This window comes from Rhizophagus irregularis, chromosome 28 (genome assembly GCF_026210795.1).
Source record: "Rhizophagus irregularis chromosome 28, complete sequence".
NCBI lineage: Eukaryota > Fungi > Glomeromycota > Glomeromycetes > Glomerales > Glomeraceae > Rhizophagus > Rhizophagus irregularis.
Window position 1 is genome coordinate 2,480,837 of NC_089456.1, and position 21,351 is coordinate 2,502,187.

General features: G+C 27.0%; 1 protein-coding gene across 1 annotated transcript; it reads left to right on the top strand.

The window, feature by feature from the left end:
- Positions 1–15,106: 15,106 nt before the first annotated feature.
- Positions 15,107–20,434, top strand: OCT59_019177 (uncharacterized protein; the record flags this gene model as incomplete). The annotated part of the gene is made up of 9 exons (XM_066135848.1): positions 15,107–15,334; positions 15,431–15,494; positions 15,561–15,736; positions 15,807–16,314; positions 16,377–17,044; positions 17,117–17,785; positions 17,857–17,934; positions 18,005–18,142; positions 18,224–20,434. The coding sequence occupies 9 exons, from the start codon at positions 15,107–15,109 to the stop codon at positions 20,432–20,434; spliced, it is 4,740 nt and encodes a 1,579-aa protein (XP_066005100.1).
- Between the last annotated feature and the right edge of the window lie 917 nt (positions 20,435–21,351).

The window sequence follows — 21,351 nt, forward strand, 5'->3', positions numbered from 1 at the left end:
GCGTAAAATGTAGGAGATGTTATGTATAGTTGCGATAAATAGCGAGAAAAATTCTGTTCCTAGAATAAGCAGTAAAATGAGGGCGTGATGCATTGTTACATCGTACCAACTCCAGCTAATCTGAACTCCGCTGTCAATGCTGATGTACACAGGATACGTAAAATATAAATCGGTTTTCTATAAACATTATAAATAATCAGTTAAAAATTGTATATTTTTATTTGGTTATCGAAGATATAAACAAATATAATAAATTATGCATTGAGTTTACTTAAAAGACTGTTAGTTCTAACCAATTTTCCACCAAGATATCTATTTTTCTCATATCCTTGCTCGCAGGTCAACTACACGCAATTATTTACTGGGATAGTATATTGAGCCAATCTTTTCAGTATTTTAAAATCGTCAATAATTACCAAAATAACTACTAATTATTATAAATAAATTACTGATTCCTCGTTACTTTTTTCATCATTACATACGGGAAGGACACATTTAGATTTGCAACGAGCGGACTAATGGGTTCAAAAATTTCCATCAAGAATTATTTTTGTATTTATAATTCAATTATTTTATCAAATCGAATGGTGGTGGTTTTATCTTTCTACGATCATGGGACGCTAATATTTGACAAAATGTTAAAGTTCAGCATTTTACAGTGCTGTTTAATGTTTTCCGAATAAATCGGCAACCATTGATCGTAGAAAGTCGCGACATAGCTTTTAACTAAACAAACATAAAAGGGATTTTTTTATTAAAACCTTTGCTGAAATGTATTAAATTGTATCCGAATAGTAAACAAATCGTGACCAAATCGTGCAATCAATTGTGAGCTTCCAGCAATGAGTTGGATACGATTTGATGGACAATTCGTCTACATGCAGTTGCTGCGCATTAAGACGATCGCTCGGATTCGCTCGCTAAATTATTGGTAGTACAGACAATTTATAAAATATATTTTTTCTTGGTTAATAAATCATTTATCCGAAATGGTGACGATTTATTAAAGTTTTATTAGGCGAATCATTGAGGATTATCAAAATTGAAACTAACTTGGAAAATGTTTAAAAACATGCGTTGATAAAATAATAAAAATTTTAAACAATTGTGACGACTGTAACGTATGCCAATTAGATCCCACATTGAGAATCACATAAAAAAAGAAAAATAAGAACTGTTAATAACAGTTCGTTAAAATGAAATTTAAAACTAAAAAAAACACCAACCAAGTCCGTGTGTGATGAATACAAACATTTTCACGAGGAGAACTAGTCCGGAACCCATGAACTGACTGTTCTCTAGAAAAAAAAGATATTAAAGAATGTTAGGAACTAACATTCTTAACGAAAAAATAAAATTCCTCTTCCCCCAGCATACCTTGCATCTAATTCGTTTTCAAAGGTCCAGGAAACCGTTCTCTAGAAAAAAGATAGAGAAGAAAGTTAGTAAACGTTCATAATAAAAAAATTTTAAAATTCTTTCATTGGCATATCTTACGTCCATTTCACCTTGAAACTTGAAAGGACCAGAGAGCCATACTCTTTATAAAATAAATAAAAAAGAACGTTAATATACGTACTTAACGAAAAAAATGCAAATTTTTACTAGAAAACATTCCAAAACCTACCTTTCAAAAAGTTCCTAAACTTGTTTATATTAAATTTTTTTTTTAAAAAAAAATTTTTCGTAAAAATGGGGTTTGATGAAATATTCATCCAGATGAATGGATAAAAGATATTCAAAATATAATAATATTTGGAAAAATAATTATGGAGGATTTTTAAATACTGCTATACCATTAATAGATCCTACCATCAAACTTCCAAATGAAATTAATGATTTGAAAATTTTCGTAATGCACTTAAAGAAGATGTCTCTTTCAAAGTAATTAAAATTCCCAATAAGAGAAAATTACAGCCATTAAAATATAATCCTAAAAAAGATGACAAAAATTCAAAATTTATTTAAATTATGTTATAACGCAGAAATTAATGATATAGAAGAACAAAAGAAATATCTTTATAAATCACTTCCAACTGATAATAATTATTCTTATTTTTTAACATAATTTCATAAGAGAATGGAAAATGTTAACTCAATGGGTTAATTAATTAAAGAATTTGAAGAGATAAATATGGACGAAGCAAATCTAATTAAACATGAATCAACTGTAAAACATGTTCCTACAGGAAATATTTAACATCCGTTTTAGATTTAAATTATACGACTGGGAGCAAGAATCAATTGGTATACAGTACAGTACATCTTTTATCGTATAAATCTATTAAATAAAAGTATAATTTTTAAACATTTCTTTTTTAAACGAACAATTTAGGTTTTTGTGGGAAATTCGAATCTTGATCCGAATGCTTTGTGGACCATTAGATTTTTTAATTTAAATAATGCTAATAACAACTAACAAGGCATTAGCTTTTTACACCGAAACTAGTAATTATGGTAATAATCCACCTAGGTATAATTTATCTCCATCATCAAGTAATTTAGAAGGTAATTAAATATATAATATAGTTTCGTTTTTAAGGTAATAAAGAGGTAATTACCAATGATTTGTTTTTTATAGTGAGTTGTAAACTTGTAATATACGAAATTGTCATGATGGAAGCTGGGAAATTAGTCATAGTAAATTAGAAAATCATCAAGGTTATTTAAAACTATTAATCTTAACGTTAATAATTTTTAAAAATGGTTTATATAATGGTCAGTTAGATTTTTACGTAGTCATGATATTCAATTCACTATTGAAAATGATACTTTTCAGGAAGTCATCTATCATAATGAAACAGTGGGGGAACGATGAATGATTTATTGAACTTATTAAAAATTTCAATAGTTAAAGTTTGTGATTAGTGCAACCTATATACACTGTGTATATGTATATATTACTATACGACTAATACGAGCTATTATATGTTAACAATTTGATAGAAATAAAATCAGTCTAATATGGTAATAATTAGTTAACAAAAAATAATAAAATACATGTCGGCTGATTGCCTTAATTGTTTCCCTAAACTATTAATATTACGTAATCTGATTCTCTAAAAACTCTAAAAAAATTTCTTTTTTTATGCGTTTAAGCCCCCTTTTCACTATGTAAAATCGCGTCTAAGCCGTCTAACCCTCTTTTTATTATTATGTAAATCACGTCTAACCCATTGTCCCTCTTCCTAACCCATTGTCCCAAGTACTATGATTCGATTGATCCGTCAAAATATTTATTGTTTATAACAGATGGGACACTTAACCATTGCTTCTTTTGGTAAAAAGATAGTTGAAAGTGAAATAAGTTTCTAGAGTATTGATGCGAGTATATATATAATAAATGTAAAGTGGTAATAAATATAAACACCAGAAGTATATTTAAGTGGCGTAGTTTAATTTATTGATATGACGGTCCCTCTTACTGATCGCAAAAATATCCCCAAAATTTTAGGGACTATCCTCTATCGGCCGATATGAATATGTATTAAATTATATTTATAATATTAGAATGATATAAATTATATTTACTATTTATATTAATGATTTGGTAGAATGAAATTTGGATTAATTAAGGAATTGTGAAAAAAAATAATTATCAATAAAATTGATTGATTTTTTAGAAGTATTTTCGAAAAAACTTTAATATTATGAAAATACTACAAATATTTTTATTAATTAATTATAAATTTTATAATTATTTCTTATTATTTTATACTACGTCAAACTTATTTGAGCAATTAAATGTATTAGAATTTCATTTATTATTATTCTTTTGTTACTCATTTTACTCGATAAATTATTAATTTAACTAAACCATTTAAATTAAAAATCTTAATTCAAAAATCTGGTGATTATTTTGGTTATAATAATCTATATTATTAAATCAATTTTTTTTGATTTTCACGAATTTGAAAATCAAACTATTTTTATCCAGCGTTCAATTTAATTTAATTAATTTAATTGAAAAATCTTAATCATCTTTCTGTCGACGTTCCTACATGTTATATTGATTTTTTTTAAATAAAAAATAATTCTGTAAATATATTTAATATAATATTTTATTTCTTATTTAAAAAATTAAAAAAAAAATTGGGGAAAGAAAAAGGATAAAGAAAGAAATCAGTTTAAAAAAAGGGAAATTTCCGAAAAAAAAAGGAATCCAAAAAAAAAATAAGTACCGGAAAAAAAAGGGTCCAAAAAAAATTTTTTTCGGTTTGAAAAAAAAAACTAAACCAAAAGAAGAAAAGGGAGAAAAATTTTTTTTTCAGTTTAATAAATTTAACCGAAAAAAGCGGACAAAAAAAAATTAATAATCAAAAAAATAAAATCCCGATTAAGGTAAAATTTCATTGATTTGATTGGAAAGCACGCGGATCAAAATAGTTTTTGACCATAAATAGATCAGGCGGAGGCATGTCACGGGTTTTAATTATATGATATGGATTTCAAGTTACACCATTTAAATTATTTATGCAGAGACTAATCCAAACGTCTAAATTTAAACGATAATTTTAAATTCTTTTATTACCTACGACCTATGTATAAAGATTTTTCGCCTTGATACTCAATAATTCTCGCTATATTTTGTAGATTCGGGCATTCGGCGCTGAAATTAAAGTTTTTAAACTTTTAATGAACTTTCCGGAAACTTTGTTATAATGTTGAACCAATGTTGATAAATTATATATAGACAGTTTGATTCGAATTCTTTATATTTAATAAATTATCAGTTAATATAATTTTATACCAAACGGATAATTATTTTGTTTCAATATCTAATATTACCAATAATTTCATCGGTCGGTCACCATGATGTATTTGTACTAGTGACCGTTTGCCTGTATTGAATTTGTTGAAAAAATGTCAAAAATTTAATTTATCGAAATAAAATGCAATTTTATCTTTTAAAAGCTTATCCGTTTAAACAGCTCATGCCCTAGATGAGTAGATATCCGTTAATTCCATTAATTCAAAAAAATTTGGTATATCGTTACGTTATTTTATGGTTTATATTCGAACTAGTTTTTTTTAATCATAGTTCCGCCCATAAAATTTATAAAATTTTAAAATGGCTCGTATCACATTAAAACCTTCGTATTTTTTGTGCGGTACCGATTTTAGCATAAAAACGCTGTGTAGCTGCCACGTATATAGAATAACTTTTATTTATTAGCTATATGATGTTACAATGTAAAGTTAAAGGTGCGGAAAAAATGAAAATTTTTTTGAGCGTCTGTACTAATTTGTATTACCGCACTGTACTAATTTACTATATACTCTTTTTAATTGTAAGATAAAAATTCCTACAAAATTTTTTTGGGGCCGTTCTTTAATTGGTAAAATTTTTATAATTATATAAGGAATTACTAAGAAAATTTTCTTCATATTAGAATACGCAATACTTTGTATAATTTATCATATGTCCTTTTAGTTTCCACCTTTTTTTTATATGAATTAATCCATAGGTATACTAAATAAAGTACTTTATTTTAAAAAAAATCTTGCATTTTTATTGTTAAAAATGTTTTTTTATGTACGCAGCAAATACAATTTGAAAGAAATTAAAAATAAAAAAAGGATGAATTTTCATTGGTTAGATTACAAGATCGCGTTTATTTGTTTTGCCGCCAAGGGTACAGTCTGCACCACATCATCGGCCCGCATACCCATTCCATTCATCTAATGCACAATTTAAATTTTTTACGTTAATACTTTTTATTTTTTAGATGATTTGTCCTTCAGTATAAATATTTGTCTAGATTTTGTTCCTTTCTTGAAGTAGGAACATTTTCTTCAAGTTTTTCAACATCACCAGGAAAGAAAATGAAATCACATCTAATTTTTGATGTATCACTATTAGGAGTACGATAAGTAGGACGAAATTGCTATTCAACTGTATTATTACGTTTAAATATTATTATCCCTATTTTTATTAAAGATTCCCAATAGAGAATGATCCAACACTTCAGAATGTTATGCTTTCTCTTATTTTTTTCAACATCCTTCTTAAGATTAAACATACTTAAACTGTGACGTTTGTTACGTTTAGAAGACTTCTTTATTATCCTCAAAACTGATTTTTTTCGTCTCATCAACAAAAGAAAAAGTCGAAGAGGAATAATTATCCTTTGATGTTTCAGAAGAATTATCAAGTATTAACTTCTTCTTAATTATTATTATTAACGTTAGTTTTGTTTTTTAGAAAAAATAATAGAAAAAGAAAGAAAGAGAGAATTGACTCTTGTATATAATTGTTTTGTTTCGTTGTTTTTTTTTTTGGTTCAAAGAACAGAGAAAGTTAAAGACATAGAAGGTATGATGATAAAAGATTGGAAAGTAGATAAGAAAATTTTACGAAATTAGTGAGGAGAAATATGAAGAGTTGGAGGGTTTTTATATTAATAATGAAGGATGAAATAAATATGATTGAAGTGTTTGCTTGATGAATGGTTGAAAATGTCGGGCGAAAAGATTTAATTTTTATGCAGATGCTTCGTTAAAAAATAGTAATAGAAGAATAGGGTGGGTGAGAATAGATAAAGAAGGAAAATAATAAAATATTTAATATTAAAATTGTAAATAATATGGACGTATACGAATTAGAATCTTTAGCAAATGTATTAGTGTTACCAGTGTATCCGAGCGATAGTAGAGTAGAAATTCATATTGTAAAATTCAGGCGAATTCCAATATCATGAGAAATGAAGTAGTGCGAAACTAAAACGGCACAATATTAAGTTTATTATACCATATTTTCAAAAATTATATAGTGCCATAATGTTTAATAAGTAGGATTCTAGGAAACGGGAACTGTTGTAAGTCCCGGAGACGATCACGTGGAGGACAGAGAAATTCACGTGATCGAATTTTTTTCATAGTGCGTAGACATATATTGTCCTTCGCTTCGCTCCGGACAATAATAAAAAAAAAATATAAGTGGAATAGAACATCAGAATAAATGTTTATTGTTACGTACTGTTAAATTTTTTACCGTTATTCAAAAACTTGTTGGAAATATCGTCATTATCAGTGCCGGGTTAAATGAGTTAAATAAAAAATGTGTTGATATCAATATCACAAAGCCACATTGCAAAATTTCCAAATTTTAATTACGATCAAAAAATTCTGGTAAAATTGGGAGACATGAACCGTTTGGCTTCTATAAACAGATTTGTCATTATTACATATATCTAAGTTCTACCATGAAAGTAGCCAACTGTACTAACCAACCAACGAATAATATGGTCTTGATTCCATAAACACACTTTGGATTGTGCGAGCAATTTCTTCTAAAGCATCTATGTTGAAATCTTCATTATCAAAACCCTTATATTTTTATGATGCAGAAGAGAACAGACGATAGATTGGCTTATTTAAAATGAATTGTTATTTTTTATTCTCTTTCGTTATTATTTGTTTATTTTTGTTGTTGTGCAATATATATTTGCTATATTTAAGATTTCAAGAACTTTTTTTCTATTAATTAATGCCTACCAAATAAAATAAATTAAATAACTAACATTATGAATTTATGATGTAAAATATGAGTGAATGCTTCATTTACTTCAAAAGATTCCACTCATTTGAATTTCATTGAATAGATTAACCAATGTTAGAAACCGATATAGAATAAATTTGTTAATAACCACCTAACGTTGCGTAAACTTTGCTATATTTTCTCATATATTATAATTTTGATTGGTAAAAAGATCAAGTTTTATTATATTTCGTTATACATACTAACATACGGTCATAAAACGGAAACTATATTATTGCGCAGTCAAACTAAAGATTGTGATTAATTTTTTTTTTTTTATCAATCAATATATGGAATATTGATTATTTTACTACGTTATTGCTCACCTTCTAGATAATTTGTATTAAAATTTCAACTCCATTCGGTTAAAACAATTGATTTTTAAATTTATTTAAATTACTTAAGTTTTTGTATATAATTTACTTCACATATCTATAAGCCGGTAATACGATTATTTATTTTTTTTTTCATAAATTAGTTTTGACTAAACAAAATCTTCGGCGCAATAAAAATTAGTGTTACGTTGTATGTTACACGTTCTAATACATAAATCGAAAAAAAGAAATTTTTTTCCCGGGTAATTAATTAGTTTAACAAGTTTTTTTTTTTAAAAAAAAATTTTAAAATAAAAAAAAATAACAATAAATTTCAAACTTATTATCAAATTATGGGATCTTATGGAATTTGTAAAGAATGTGAACAAGAAAATACTGGATATCAATGGTGTATAACATGTAATTCAAACCATTTTCAAAAATTGGACTGGTGATGATGATATTAACAAATTAATTCAAGAAACTAAATTATCAGCAATTAATCATTATAGAGTATTAAAATGGATACCATACAATAAATTTTATGATATTGAATATACTGCAAAAGGTGGTTTTGGAAAATATATAAAGCAAAATGGATTGACGGATATATTCATCATTGGGATGAAAATCAAATGGAAAAGATTTAATTCCAATGAGATTGTAGCATTAAAAAGTTTAAATAATTCAGAAAATGTTACATTTTAATTTATAAATGAGATACAAATTAATTTTTTTTTTTATTTAATAAATTTTTAAATGTTATTTTATTTATGGATTTTTGAAAAAATTTATATATATTTAGATTACAATGCATTGAAAAGCTATTAAGTTTCTTATATTTCTTTTATTGTTAGAGTTTATGGAATTACACGAGATCCGGAAAAAAAAAATTATATGATGGTTTTGCAATATGCGGAGGTTGGAAGTTCACGAAATTATTTAAATAAATATTATAGTAAGTTAGATTGGACAACTAAACTTTTTTATTTATGGCATATTGCATATGGACTTGAAACAATCCATGAAAGGGAACTAATTCATCGAGATTTACATATTGGTAACATACTTGAATTTATCGGATGCACTTCTATAACTGATATGGGATTATGTAAACCCGCAGATTATAATTCATCCGAAAACTCAAAAAATAGAATTTATGATGTTTTACCTTATGTCGCTCCTGAAATTTAAGAGGACAAAATCATACTAAAGCTACTGATATTTATAGTTTTGGGTATGATGAAAATTTAGCTGTAAAAATTTGTCAAGGACTTAGACCAAGATTCAATAGTATTAAAGTGCCCCAATTAATTGTGCATTTAATTAAAGATGCTTGGATGCAAATCCATTAAATCGACCAAAAGCAAGAGAAATTAGTGATATTTTAATTAAATAGAATGAATATGATAATAATCAATCATAAATGGGAAAACAAATTAAAGCAGAAGAGATCAATAATAATTTGCCAACTAGTAATATGTCTTCGGTTAGTTTATCATATTAAATACATTCAGAAGCTGTTTATACAAGTAGATTACTTAATTTTAATAATCAAAAAATTCTGATGATTATTATGAACAAAATGATAATATAATTAGTGAGAAATTTTCAGGTAATATTTTTTTTAATATTTAAATATTTAATAATTATAAATATACTAATGAATTTTATTCAATTAAATAGAAAATTTACAAATTGATCTTTCTCAATTGTAGAGTTTTCCTCAAACGGATAATATCCTAGGATTATATCCGAATATTTTAGGATAACAGGTGTATCCGGATAAATGTTAAACGGTTATCCGGATGTAGTTCACGAAATGGATAATCCTATAGGATAATCCGGATTATCCTAAGATTGCTGCAGATACTATATAATAATTAACGTGTGAAAATATCATAAATGATTAACAAGACTTCCAGTCTTCCACTTTAATCTTGTTTATAGAAAGAACAAAGAAAGAGAAAAGTTGAAATTCATTATAAAATCCAAATATGTCAATTGAAAGAACTTCAAAAAAACATTCACGGTCTGAAGATGATACCCATATTGAATTTATTGATATTATTGATATAGAAAAACTCACACCCGATGATGCCAATAATGGAACTTTAAATGAACATATGAAAAATGCATTTGACGAACTTCTTAATAATAAAGAAGAATCTGATTCATTGAAAAGCAAAGGAAGTTCAAAACTCCGCAGCTGGATATATAATTGGGGTGAACGGATAAATCATCCAACAGACTCAAAAAAATTTATATTTGTGTGTAATCAAAAATTAGATGACGGTGAAAATTGTACTATGAGAATTGAAACATTGGGTTCAACTGGTAATATTATCAGTCATCTTGGACGAAAACATAAAATTTATGAACATTCTATAGCTACAACACCATCTCAGAAACAAACAAAAATTAGTAATTATACTGTTTCATCTATTTCATCTAATTCATCACAAATAACACAAGATCAACAAAAATATTTGGAAACTCTTCTTTTTGAATGGCTTATTTTTGATTTTCAACCACTTTATCTTTTAAATCTCCTTCTTTTCGTCGATTTATTAATGCATTAAATAAAATTTTGAACTTCCAACAGATAAAGAATTTTGAAAAAAATTTTTTGAAGCATATGAATTCACACAAAAGCAGCTTAAGCAATATATTTATGAAAATGCAAGATCAGTTTCACTTACTTGTGATCTTTGGACTTCTCGCAATAAGCAAGGATTTCTTGGAGTTACATGCCATCTCATTACATCTAATTTTGAAATGAAGGAAATAACTTTAGCAATTCGATATATTCCATACCCACATACAGGGGATAATATTCAAAAATTATTAGAGGAAGTAATTTCCGAGTGGGATTTGCAAAATAAAGTTTTTTTTGTACCACCGATAATGCATCCAACATGAAGAAATGCTTTAATCAAATCTCTCAGATCCAGAGATTGTCATGCACCGCACATACCATTCAATTGGTTGTTGGAAAAGGACTTCTTGCTGCTGAAATTCTAATTGCACGTGCAAAAAGGTTGATTAACTTTTTTACTTCACCAAAACAAAATGAGCGCCTTATTAATGCACAAAAAAAAAATTCTGATGATATAGAAGAAGAAAGTAATTTGCATACAGTTTTTTACAGAGCAATTACAGATGTTGAAACACGTTGGTCAAGTACATATATAGCATGGGAAAGGTTAACAATCTTAAAACCTTATATTGATATTGTTATTTCATCATTAAATGCAAGTAAAGATCCAAACTCAAAAGAAGATGCAAAAAGATTAATGAAAATTAATCACACTAATGATGAATGGGAAATTATTGGAGATTAGCTTGAAGTTCTAGGACCTTTTGCTGAATTAACAGAAAAGTTAGAAGGTACAAAATATGCAACAATGAGTTATATGTATCCAGGTATTGCTAAACTTAAAAAACGTTTTCGCCCAACAACAGAATTTAACAATAATTTGGATTTAGAAACAAATAATCATGCATTTGAAGAACATCAATTTGAAGAAGCTGATGAAGATGATGAACCTGGAGCTAGGCGAAAAATTAAAATCAATACTCCTGTTAATACCCACAGGTCTTTTAGATAATATTAAAGCAAATCTTTATAAGGCACTTGAAAAATATTATGAAGTAATTGAAAAGGAAGCATTAATTTCGTCATTACTAGATCCACGCCAAAAAAAACTGAAATTTGCAGATAATGATCAAAAGGAAATAGCAAGAACTAGTCTTAATGAAGTTTATGAATTAGCAAAGAATGATGCTAATATTCAACAGGAATCATGTGGGCCAAAACCAAAAAAAAGGAAAATATCAAAGGCGCGTATTTATAAAAAGAGTTTATTTTCGGATGATGATGAACTTCATGATGCCCAAATTGATGACAATGAAGTTGAAAGATATTTAGTAATGGCGCAAATTCAAAATGATCAAGACCCTTTGAAGTGGTGGGACGTAAATAAAGGACAATTTCCAATTTTGGCTCAATTAGCACGCAAATATTTGTGTATTCAAGCATAGAGTTTTTAGTGATGCTGGATTGATAATGTCTGCTAAAAGAACGAGAATGAAGGAGGATTTGTTTGAAGCTTTAATTTTTCTAAAAAGAAATTGCGATTTAGTAGGTGGAATTTTCAATAATAATAGTTAATATACAATAAGTCAATAACATTTGTAATGTCTTAATGAGCGCATGTACGCACAGTATAATTGTTATAATAAATATAAGTTTTGCGGGTTATCATAATAAAAAAATGAATTCATTTTATTAATGGCTTTAATGCAAATGTGTTTATAATGTAAATGTCTTTTATTAGTATGAATAAATAATAAATATTGCATAACAGATAACTGTAAATTGTATTTTATAATATGGGTAAGATCATATATATTATCCTAGGATAATCCGGATTATACTAGGATAATTTATCCGGATTAACTCTATCCTATTTTATAGGATATCCAGATCTTAAAATTTCTAAACGGGTTATCCGGATTATCCATAAGATAACCCGTTGGGAAACTCTACTCAATTGAAAAATTAATGAAATCAATAAAGTTGGTAAAATCAGAAGTTCTTTTAAAATTAATTCTTGTGCATGTAGAAAAAAAAATCTAATTATACAACCCTATAAAAAATTTTTTAGAAAATTGATCACACATCGGAGTTTTTTTGGAATGAAAACTAGAAAAATAATCATTTAACAGAATTTTACCCAAAAAATCTTTTATAGGGCGAAGGTTGAGATATGTCTTTTTTATACATGGCTTGAGACCAGAAAATCCGAAAAATCTACTATGTTAATGGATTATTTGGTGAGGATACTCTCTGACATCGTATGATTTATCAATGTTTCCATAGTTGCCTTTTTCATAGTTGCAAATACTGTAAACCTCGTAGGCTTTTTCTTTAAATGAAATTCTTTGACTATTTAATCTTAATAGATCAATAATAAACTGTTCTAGAGTCTAGACAATCTTATTAATAAATTATAATTATGAAGCTACACTATTTATTAACATATTTTTAAGTTCTACAAGAACCTCGAAATACTGTATATATAAAAAGGTCAGAAGCAGCCAAAAAAATTTTACTATTGGTTGTACGCATTTTTTCAGGGCCGGAATTATGATGATAATTTTGGTCAGTATCCAGGCATTATCTATAAAAGGCAATACTTTCGTGAATTTTTTTTTTGGCTGGTTGTACGCAAACTCTTTGGTTTACTGCTGGAAACGAAGGAAACGGGATAAACCTATAGCATATGCCCTTGTCTCACAGCTAATCAGCCATTTGCTTTTGCTCATTTTAAAAAACGACCAAAACAATTCCGTTCTGGAAGAGTTATTGTTTGAAGTCCTCACAATTACATCAGATAATTATCAACTTAAAATATTCGAAGCGACTAAAAAATGAATAGGACTAATATAACATAAACAAATTGCGATTTCTTCATCATTTAAATATGATACAGAATTATATTTATTCTATTATCATTCCAATAAAGTGTTTCTTTTAAACATTTTGGGAGTGCATATTCCATAAGCGAACTTCTTTATTTTTATTGTTAAAAAGATTGAATTTAAGTTAATTTAGTATCATTTAGTTATTTTTTAAGTTTGTTTAGTTATCAATGTGGACGTCAAGTTTAGACTTGAAAATAATAGAAGAGTTATTGAGCTACTAAATAAAATAATTTAATGTTTTTTTTAAAAAAAAATATTACATAGAAAGGGTTCGTGATATTAATTGATTAATGATTAATGCAAGCTAGATTATACTATTAAAAAATGGCTTTGAGCTAGTCAAAACGCCAGCCATATAGCGTTTTATCCAAAAATTATCAACTTTTTTATTCGTATAGTAAGTATTACCCGCGTTCACGCATGCTAGGTGATTTTGAAGTATATTTAGTAAAAGATAAATATGACTAAGTCTACCTCAAATTAACAATGTACCAGTCCGGTGTTATGGGAAATACATAAGGGGTTTAGATCTGTGCTACGAAATTCATGAATTACCTTTGTTTTTAAAATATTTTGCAAAATGAAATTAAACACCAGTGTTACGCAAGTATTAGTAAGTATTAGTATTACTACGCAATCGACTCATAATATACCTTAATCTCATTTAAGATTTAGCGGTAAAGTTTTATCTCTAACCCTCATTATCTGTATATTTATTCCAACTTCTCACATAAGTCAATCAAATTTAGAAATTTATCCAACGAAAATACAATATTTTTAATGTTAAAATATTACTAAAATCAATTATTTCAAATATAAAAAGTTTTGTTTTTTATCGCACCTGCGTTATGTCGCACTCCTATAATATGTTACATATAAAAGTCAAAAATGACGTTCTAAATCCTTTTTGATATATTAAGAAACTTGTAGAGCGGTCAAAAATTCACATAGTATAAGGTTTCTTATAGTACATAATAAGTGCATAAGGTCTCACGCCAGGATTTTTTAAAAAATGGGAAATTTAACGAAGTCATGTGATAAAAATGATCGACATAATTAATATATAAAAATCACCAAAAAAGGGAGATGCGACATATTAGAGTGTTAATTATTGGATTAGGTTTAGTATTAGGTTTAGTATTAGGTTTAAGGATTAGGGTAGGAATTCGTCACATAGTGTCACGGCTGTCACGCCCTAACTTTTTCTTCAATTTTGTAATTAATTAATTATTCTGGGACTTAGAATTTTTTTTATATGTAAGTGTTAAAAGTCGCTACCATTTATTTTCCTGGTGATGCTGGGGCCAGCTCTGGTCACGTTTATAGATAAGGTTATGTGTTTATTTTATATGATATGAATATACAAGTGATCGGTTGACTGAATCAAAGCATTTTTTAGTTCAAGTAATTAAATTTCATGGGTATTAATAGTATGTATAAGAACTCATTGATATTTTTTTTAATAAATACAAAACATTACTTTTTATAAATCTGTATCCGAATCTTTCCGTTATCTGCAACATATCGGTATGTTAGTTATCAAAGTAGATCATTACAATATGCTACACAACTTTACGGAAATAGATAATGCCGTTCATCATGAGACTATGTGAAACAAATATCAAATATTTTCTGTGTTCTGTGTTACGTCCGTAAAATAAAATACCAGAAAGGGTTATATAATAATTTATCTGATTCACAAGCCTCAACTCCAAAAAAAAATAAAAAAAAAAATTTAAAATAAAAATATTTCTTGTTAAGTATGACGACAAGTGAATGGATTGACAAGAAAATAAGAGATGAAGACATAAAATTTTATGATTATAATGAATTCATCAATCTGGAAAGAGTTGGCGTAGGAGCGTTCGGAATCGTGAATAGAGCTGATTGGAGGAGCGGTAATATTAAGATAGCGCTAAAAATTCTTACAAATAATTCCGCAATTAATGAAATAAATAACGAAAAAAATATGGAAAATTTTATTAAGGAGGTAATATTTTGATATTATAATATAATGTTTTAATGGTGTATAATAACTAATAACTTATAATTTTATTATTTTTTTTTAAAAAAATAATGTAACTAGTTAAAGTTATTAAGAAAAGTTGGCTATCATCCAAACATAAATCAATTTTATGGAATAACAAAAGGTAAATATATCTTTCATTACATTCCGTTTCCTCATTCTGGAATTAACTAATCCTTTTTAATAATAGACCTATCATCAAACAATTACATAATGGTTTTACAATATGCGAATCAGGGGAATTTAAGAGAATATTTAAGTATTAATTTTAAATCGCTTCAATGGAGTGATAAAATATCGATGGCATCAGAAATTGCATGTGGATTGAATTATTTACATTCCACAAAAATTATTCATAGAAATCTGGTAATATTTAATTATTTATCATTTTATTTTATACTTGAAAAATTTAAATTATTTTTGGTTTATTTTTTAGCATGCAAAAAATATACTGGTACACAATGGAACTCCAATGATTGCATTGACCAGGGGAATAACAGCCGAAGATTCGTCAAGTTCAGTAATTTATGGAATGCCTGCATATGTCGAACCACAATGCTATAAATATGACGATTATGTCAGAGATGAGAAGTCTGACACCTATAGTTTGGGTGTTCTCTTATGGGAAATAACAAGTGGATATCCTCCATTTTCAAGAAATTCAGCTTGTAAAGATACCGATTTAACTTTATATATAGCCAATAGATATAGGGAAAAACCGATAAATAAAACACCTAAAGTTTACGTTGACCTATATCAGAGATGTTGGGATAATGACCCAAAATTAAGACCAACTATTAGTGATGTTTTTGATATATTGCAAGAACAATATAATTCAATTTCTAAAATTATGGAAGATTTAATTGTTATAGATAATGATGAAGATAATCGAACTCTGAATGATCAAAATGATCTTAAATTATCATATCTTGGGGATCCATTAGGTAAATATATTTATATTATCTTGATATTAAAAATTTATATTACTAACATCGTATATTATTAGGTGAATCACCATTTTTTACACCCAAAATTAATAACAATGAAAGAAAATGCATAAATAATGCTACAGACGAAATCATTGATTCTTATTTAAAAAGAAATAGAATTGGATGGACAAAATACTTTTCTTTTCCCAAAGTTTTAGAAAAACACGAATTGAGATCAGAAAAAATTTCCGGTAATCTGATCAATAATCAAACTATACGACAATATGAGGTAATTGTAGGATGTTTTTACGAAAATGGGTTTGGAATAAACAAAAATGAAGTTTCTGCTTTTGAGTGGTATAAGAGGGCAAGCGAAATGGATAATGTAAATGGCCATTTTGAACTTGGATACTGTTATAATTATGGATGTGGCATTAAGAAAAGTCTTGAAAAAGCAATAAAATTATATAAACTTTCTTCTTATGAAGGATTAAATATAGCAACATATTTTCTTGCGATTAATTATGAATCTGATAATCAAAAATATAACTTAAATGAAGCTTTTGAATTATACAAAAAGTCTGCTGAAAATGGGTTTATACCATCCCAATATAAACTTGCCACATTTTACGAAGAAGGCAAGGGTAAACGACAGAATAAAAAAGAAGCATTAAAGTGGTACAAATTATTTTTAGAAAATGATGGCGAGTATGGTGCAACATATAACTTTAAGGATAGCAAATTGGTAAAATTACGTAATTTTTTCATTTCACTTCTTTAAAAAGTAACCGACATTAATATTATATTTGATTAATAGGAGAAAAGCTCACCATCCGTTGAATTTATTATTGATGAAATCGAAAGAGAATTAATTCGCAATGAATTAGATGAAATTATTCAAGCTTATTTAAAGCATAATAAAATTGGTCAGACAAAAAGTTTTTCCTTCTTTGAAGTTTTAAAAAGTTATGAACTAAATTCGCGAGAAATTTTTAAATGTCTTAAGAGCAACCAAACTATACGGAATCATGAAGTAATGATTGGAAAATTTTATGAAATAGGGTTTGGAATAGAAAAAAATAATAGTGAAGCTTTTAAATGGTATGTGAAGGCAAGAAATAATTCTAACGGCATATTCGAAGCTGGAAACTGTTATTATTATGGATACGGTGTTGAGAAAAATAGGGACAAAGCGTTTGAATTTTTTCAACGTGCTGTTGATGATAGTAGAGAGGAATTAAATGTAGCTTTATATTTTCTTGCATCTTGTTATATATCCGGTGATGGTATTCGAAAAAAGAATGAGACAAATCAGCAATTATTAAAAGAGCATCATGCTAAAGCGTTTGAATTATACAAAAAGTCTGCTAAAAACGGATTTATACAATCTCAGTATGAATTAGCTAACTGTTATGAAGTTGGTATAGGTACTCAAAAAAATAAAGATAAAGCCTCAAAATGGGTTAAAAAATATAAGGAAAGCATTGTAGGTATTTTTTTTTTATTTTAAATCTTACAAATAAATCAAACATCTAATTGATTATATTTTAACATAAGGGACAGGATAGTCTATCATTTGATCATGGACTAGAGAACTATAAAATATATCGTGCATATAATATTGAAAAAGAACCGGTAAAATTTTTTTTTTCTTGAGTTTTATAATACTGTATATGCATTAATTAATAATTATATAATTTAATAGGGGCAAGGAAGACAAAATGTTCAGGAAAAGTTTTCAGAATCCACAAAGGCACTTGCTAAAATATATTTTGGTTCTCAGCAAGAAATCTTAACAAACAATGAAACACAAAATTGGGAAGAGTCTTCAAATTCCACAAAGGTACTTGCTAAAATATATATTGATTCTCAGCAAGCAATCTTAACAAACAATGAAACACAAAATCAGGAAAAGTCTTCAAAGGTACTTGCTAATATATATTTTGATTCTCCGCAAGAAATCTTAGCAAACAATTCAAACAATTTCAATTCATTACCGCAAATTTCCGGTACTACAAAAATAATGTTAAAAGGGATGAAATTCATAAAATCTGATCAACAAGTGATTCAACTGTTAAAATTAAATCATGGTTTATACTTGGATGGGCATGTCATACTAGCAAGTAAAAAAGCTATTGTCGCAGAAGATGGTAAATTGAATATAAGTTTATACAATGGACAACCATTAGTTTATAATGTAGAAGATAGCTTGCCATATATTAATTTTCCAATTGCTGAAGTTGTGTATAAGGGTAATTTATTGACATCTTTTTCAGGATGTATAGATAATGATGAAAATTTACATGAGTTGTATGGTCATCATTTTGCAAGGAAAGCTCTAATTGGAGATAAATTATTTATCAAAAATTTTAAGTCAGCTACTCCAGCCCAAATAGACATTTTAAAATTTTATTTATTGTGTGCATATAATACAGCCAAATATTCTACAAAGATTCCGGTCAATAATTTATTTACCTTAAATCTCTTACCAAAATTAGTAACCTTAAATGATGAAGAGTTAAATACTTATGAAAAATTGATCGAATGGATGAATAATTTGTATGTTGCAGAAGAGAAAAATGTTTTGATAGTTACCTATGATGATCTCATTCCCGTTTCTCAATTAAGAGAAACGTCATCATTAAGTGAATTCTTTAACGAAAAACAACTTGGAGATACTAGTTTTGAAGAGAGGTTAGATTTAGAAGAATGGATTGGAGATGCGATGAACGATAATCTAATAAGTTGGACTGAAGATTTTCGTCTTTTTCGGGGATTGATAATTAATAAAAATCATGAGATAAAAATTAGCAAGAAATTCGCCATTAATTTTATCGAAATCCCTAAAACTAATCCAAGTAATAAATCTTATTTAAAAGTTATCAATCCTTCAACAAAATTAGAAGTTATTTTAATTTCTAATAATATTTTTTCATTAAATAATTTAAGCACTTTTAATATTAATAATACTAAAAGTTATGGGAGCTATACTCATATTATAATCAAATGTGAACAATATGAAATTCTCTTTGATAAAGATAATATAAAACCTACAGAAGAATTTGAGCATGCTATAGAAGAGGCACTTGATAGTATGAAGCCTTTAAAAGCATTACAGGATATATCTAATGAATATGGTCATTTATTTCCACAAAGGATTATTTTAGGAAGATCACTTAAAAATATTCTATCATCTTCCTACTCATCTGATACTATTGATTTAAGATCAGAATCATTAATATCACATCTAAATAAATTAAACATTTCATATCTTTTAACACCAAAGGGAAAAATCATTGAGAAAGATAATTTAACTAATTGGATTCAAAACCCAAATAATTTGGAAATTATTGAATTTGATAAAATTGATCCTCTTTACAAAATTCTTAATAAGGAACAACAAAAAAAAATTAGTGATTTATTACAAAATAATTATAAAATACTGATGACAGGAATTACTGATTTGAAAGATTTAGATGATAATAATAACATAAATTACTACAAGCGTATAAATATTGAACCATCATTGGAGGATGAAGATTATGAAGTATTTGGATCAATTATCTCAAATAATAATCCGAAAGTAGAAGGAATTTATGTTAATTTTGGATCGTATGATTTTAACGGATTTTTTGCAATGATAAAACAATTAGAAGAAACAAGTATAAATAGTATAAAAGAATGTCACGTTTTATGGATGATTGTCGAAAAACCTTCAGAATCATTGATTTTTAGTCCAAGCAATCGAAAATTTCAAGTTAATTGTATTAAAACGTCTATTATATTACAACCTAACAAATCAAATTATTCTATTAAAACTTCTTTTTCATTATCTCAGGGATATACTATTTTTGTTCATGCATATTATCCATCAACTAATTATGAACCTGGTAATATTATTAGATTGATTGACTGGTCATATAATTTTATTAATTTTCAAATAACCAAATCAACTCAAAATGAATCATTTATCGATGAAGTAGATTTACATATTTGTGTTTTATGTTCAGACTGTAAAAATTTAAAGATTGACAATAAGAATGAAGAAGAGTATTCTTTAAATTTAATTGAACATATTTTGACTAAGGATAATTTTAACGAAAGTTTATCAACTGAAATCCATGAAGTTGACTAAGTTATATTTATAGATAATGTATTTTAGTATATTTTGCATGATTTTAGATAGTATTTAGTATATTAGTTTTCTCATTTTATATAATTTTTTTTTTTTGTGCGCGTTCTTTACATTTCAAAATTTTTGTTTCTTTTCTTCATATTACTAAATAAATTATATAATACAAAAAATATATTAATCAATGAAAATATCATATTTAATAAATATGGAAAGTTTATTGAAATCACATTTAAAGATTATTTTTTATCTTTAAAATTTATGTTACAATTGCAAACAACTTTTATAAGTTATCATAAATATTTTAGTGTTTGTTCATAAGGGCGGTCTATCATTTCCGAATCGCCGTTATATTTTCCAATAATTAATTGGAAAAATCACATGACTTTGATCACGTGCAGTCGTGCAGTGGACTATCGAAAACGTTTTTCCAATCAAGTTGTAACGAATTTAATTCAACTTCGTATAACTCTTAACAACACATACCTACATAAGTCTTTCAAGAAAAATTTTTAAAAAATGATAACAGGAAGTAATTTATTCTTGTGATTTAGGAGAACATATTATTCAAGCAAAAATTCAGCGTCATACCAACATTGGTTTAAAATTTGAAACAATAGGAGTGTAAAAAAAAAAGTTCAATATTTATTTTATTTTTATGTTACCGAATAAAAACAGTGTCAGTAATGACTACATGAAGACTATACAAAAGTTTGAGGTAATACAAAAGTATAAACTGAACAACTACGTCGCCCTAAGACCACTTTACATCGGTTAAAAAATAAAAGTGCCAGTAGACCCTACCAGAATCTAAAGGCGGTATCGAACTAATGAAATAGAAAAGTGAACAAACAAATAAAAAAAAGAATATTTATACTATACGTAAATATTGTCAGGTAGACATGTAGTGTTTTTATAGA